Source organism: Mastacembelus armatus, chromosome 11 (genome assembly GCF_900324485.2).
Source record: "Mastacembelus armatus chromosome 11, fMasArm1.2, whole genome shotgun sequence".
Taxonomy (NCBI): domain Eukaryota; kingdom Metazoa; phylum Chordata; class Actinopteri; order Synbranchiformes; family Mastacembelidae; genus Mastacembelus; species Mastacembelus armatus.
In genome coordinates, this window is record NC_046643.1 from 21,509,110 (window position 1) to 21,513,233 (window position 4,124).

The window sequence follows — 4,124 nt, forward strand, 5'->3', positions numbered from 1 at the left end:
GAAATATATCAGAGGAGTCCCAGAGGACACAAGAGAGACAGACAGAAGCCAGGATGGACAGCAGCTCACTGATGTTGGCTTACAACAAGCTGGTGAGTCTGAAATCATCAATATTAGAAGAGAAAAGCTGATGCTGAGTCTTAGTGGCTGCAATTTGACAGGATTTTTACACAAACTGGAGCTTTTCAGTTTGACTCTTGCAGAAAAACCAATTCTAGTATCATCCAGTCCAGTTCCGGTAAGTGCAGAACAAAGAGGATCAACTTGTGTGAGTCAGTATCAGGTCACTTTGTGCTGGAATTTGGTCAAAGTGCAGGTCAAATGTCATTGTTGGCAGCAAGCAGATGCATTCAATGACAGGAATAAAGGACAAAGAGCTGAATCAAAGTGTCTTCTCTGTGGATTTGGCCTCTGCAGGAAGACACAGTGAGAAGAAGCTTCCAGCTGTGAAAAGAAGCAGGTTCAGAGTTTGGACAGTGGCTCTGGGAGTGCTGTATCTGCTGATTCTGGCTGCCATCATCATACGCTGTGAGGACTTTTATTCCACTGTCTTCACTGTTTTGGTTTTCCACATTCAAACTACAGGTTTTTGTTTGGGTCCTGGTCTTACTTGGTATTTCAGCCACCGCAGAGTCACTTCCTGTCTAGTGACGACGCCCTGAGTGAGCTCAACACACGGCAGGTTCAAGAACAGTCGGCACAACAAATAACTGAACTCTAGATTAAAGCTGTGACTGTGATGGTTAATAAAACACAGGAAGTAACTCAGCTATGTCTTTATAAAGCAGAATGATTTGATGTCGTCTGTTTCTTCTGGTGTTTTTCTCATCAGATGTTTCAGTGAAATTAGAAAACGAGCAGCTGAAGATCAGAAACAACAACCTGAGCAGCAGCTACAATCAGTCACAGAATGACTTAAAGCAGCTCCAGGAGAAAATTCACAGTAAGATTTTTTTAACAAACAGGCAAATACCATAAAACACATGATCCAACTTCACACTGCATCAACATTTTCATGTTTTATCTGCTGCTGATTTTCTTAAGACATGGCAGCCGACAACAGTCAGTTACAGGAAGAAGTGAAGAAGCTGAAGGACAAAATTGAAGGTGAGAAAAGTTTAAAAACTATGATCAAATATCAGAATTAAACCAGTTTCTATGATATCACTGAAGAGTCACTTTGAATTCTAACTGTCTAATGTAGTTGAACAGTTTTGCTGTGTGGATATTTGTGTTGGAGGTAATCACTTCAAATGAGAGTGACGTCGTATTTACAGAGTAAAGAACCTGAAAGTGAAAAGTGGAGACAGAAAGATCTGAACCTACACAGTGAAAGTACAAGTCTTATCAGTCTGACACTGAATGACATGAACTGGCTTTAAAACACTTGTCTCACATTAAGGGAAGTGGTGTCCTGAAGGATGGACGAGATTTGGATGCAGCTGTTACTTTAAATCCACTGAGAAAAAATGGTGGTATGAAAGTAGGACAGACTGTCGGAACAAAGGAGCTGATCTGGTGTCGATAAACAGCAAAGAGGAGCAGGTGAGTGTGTTTGTTACTGTGTGTGTGATCTCTGATGTAACTGCCAGTGATCTGTTCCTTGTGTTTCTGACCTGCTGCCAGTCTGGGACCTGCCTCCTGTCTGGACCCTGATGGATTTATTTGCCTGGTTAAACAGCTTTCAGGCTGCACAACTGGAAACCTGTTCACTGACTAGTGATTCTAGTAAAGGGCCTGGAATTCAACCTGCTCTGCCTGTGTGGACTGTACAGGCATTTGGGTCCACGTCACTGCTGCTTTTCTACATCAACTATCATGGAAGCTGATTTTAAGGCCATGGATATTATTATTTCACATACTGGAGATTTTAAGGCCTGGATTGGTATTTTTGGATTTGGAGTTGGTTTAGGTCACTGCACATTTGCAGTAAAACACAAAAGTCTTGGTTAAAGTGACAAAAACAGGAGGTCTGACTGATTCTGCATGAACTGAGCTCTAATGGTTCAGAGAATTTAGAGACAAAAGTTCATGTAAGGGAAATATTTCATTATTCAATTCATTCTCAATATCTCAAAAACCCTCCAAATGTGTGTGTTGGTTTGAAAAACACATTCTGATAAAATGACATGTTAACTTTGGTTTTACTGTGACAACGGTCGGTCTATGAGAGGAGCTGATCTTCATCAGTTCTTTAGCTGTTTCTGATTTATGCTCCATGGAGGAAAAGAAAAGTTGCAGCAGATTTAGTTTTTCCTTCAGACAGACTCACAGGACGATTTTACTACAACAGAAATACTGAATTATGAATGGAGAAATAATTATTGTCTCTTGTCAACTATTAGGAATTTGTCACAAAGCTGAATGTGAAGGGACAGTCCTGGATTGGTCTATTCAGAGAAAGTACATGGCCATATAATTGGAAATGGGTGGACGTATCAGCGCTGACAGAAACGTGAGCCAGTGTTTTGTTTCTATTTCAGTGCCATCAAAGTCATTGTTGGAAACTAACAGAACCATGTGTTAAAGGCAGGACAGCAACACATGTTCAAAGGATTTTCTCAGTGTTGGTTTGGAACAACCTGCAGATGTTGAATCCAATGAAAGAACGTGAAAAGAAAACTGAGTGTTTGAATGAAGAGCTGGACTTGAGCTCTGTTCATCTGCAGTCTGTGATGAGGTCCAGTAACAAGGACTCAGTTTGAAAGAGTCAGGATTCAGAAAGTCTTCAAAGCCCTGGTCACAGTTCAGCTTATTGAACGTGTGTGCTGCTCTGTATCCTCAGACAGAAAAGAACAAACTGCTTCTCAACTTCACAAGTAAAACAAATGTGACTGCAGGTCCTTTAACTTTAGCTCAGCATGAAGGACGACCTGCCTCTTCTCTGCTCTTTAGAAAGGGAAGAACATATGAAGGAAAAAGCTGAATATGACCATTAGTCCCAGGGATGGATTAAGAGAGCAGCTTTACAACCAGTTTGTCCTGCTGGCAAACTGAGGTACTGCAACTAAAATCCCTGCAACCCACAAAGTCTTTTCCTCATAGACGACCATTGAAAACTGATGTGAGTCCACCTGTTGACTGAACACCTCAAACTGCACCAGCTCCGTTATTACTTCTCTGTCATTCATTTTTCAAGCATTAAGATTTAAAATTGGTCAAACCTTTAAAGCTGTTTCAGAGAAACCCTACTGAGCATGTGCAGGGAGCTTAAAAACCAGAAGTCAGACCAGGACCAGAGAAAAGGTCTGTGGAGTATGAGCAGAGTAACTTTCATTGGAATGAATAGATGCCATGTCTAAGTCCTGGATCCAGTTTTCATAACATATCTGGGACCAGACTCATACCCATAATCCTTTGTGTTTGAGGTGTCTGCAAATCCCCTAAAACTGATGGAAAATATCTGAAATATTCAAAGTGAGATTCAAGTTTATGTCAATATGAAAATAATCAGGAGTTTCAGCCCAGTTTAAAACTATATTTCATTTGTCCACAGGTTCTGGGCAACAGGACATGGAAATCCCACAGACAGGTACTATGCATCATGTTGTGACCAACAAGGAAAATGGACTCAAACTTCTGATGATAATAAAAAGACCTGGATCTGTGAGAAAAAGATTTCCTAGTTGTGCTGATGACAGAGGGCTGTGGACTGTTGGGATGAAGCTGTTTGTCCAATCAGACCAAAGACACCAAACTATGAAAAGCTCTGCATGAGCCTCAGAGTCATCTTCCATTAGTTCACATGTTCAACCATCTGGATTCCATAGACATTGTCCCTCTGTGCTCTATGGTGCAGACAGAGCAGTGGGGCTGGAAGTCGTCCACACAACAACTACATGTGCACTCACTGACTCTGTCGTCCCACAGAAGGGTTAGAATAAAAGTGAACTGCAGCTTGTCTTTACTTTGCTTTACTTGCTTCATTCATGAGTCTGTTGCTGCTCAAACTGCTCAAAGTGTCTTCTTCATTTTCTCTGATACACCTGGAGTTAGTATCTGCTTCGTTTTACCTGGACCAGGATCTTTTCTTCATCTAAACATGTGTCACATTAACCACATTAGAAAATACTGTAAAGAACCAACAAACTATTAAAGGCTTCTTCACCAAATGCATTGTCTAA

At 41.0% G+C, this 4,124-nt stretch overlaps 1 protein-coding gene across 2 annotated transcripts; it reads left to right on the top strand.

Moving 5' to 3' along the window:
* On the top strand, positions 1-4,124 carry LOC113126788 (CD209 antigen-like protein A). 2 transcript variants are annotated; one of them, XM_033325455.1, is made up of 6 exons: positions 1-528; positions 833-943; positions 1,045-1,107; positions 1,403-1,545; positions 2,346-2,455; positions 3,497-4,124. In XM_033325455.1, exons 1-6 carry the CDS (start codon positions 345-347, stop codon positions 3,624-3,626), a joined length of 741 nt encoding a protein of 246 aa, XP_033181346.1. In that variant the 5' UTR covers positions 1-344; the 3' UTR covers positions 3,627-4,124. The 2 variants fall into 2 exon arrangements, 1 of the variants encoding a protein (XP_033181346.1); XR_004463176.1 differs by lacking the exons at positions 1,045-1,107; positions 3,497-4,124 and having other exon boundaries at positions 1-943; positions 1,403-2,672.

Bases quoted from the DNA above. Each gene is read 5' to 3' on its own strand.
- LOC113126788 (XM_033325455.1), top strand. From the start codon at position 345: ATGCATTCAATGACAGGAATAAAGGACAAAGAGCTGAATCAAAGTGTC. The intron at 529-832 runs GTGAGGACTTTT...TTTTCTCATCAG, and splicing joins GGCTGCCATCATCATACGCT to ATGTTTCAGTGAAATTAGAA. The intron at 944-1,044 runs GTAAGATTTTTT...GATTTTCTTAAG, and splicing joins GCTCCAGGAGAAAATTCACA to ACATGGCAGCCGACAACAGT.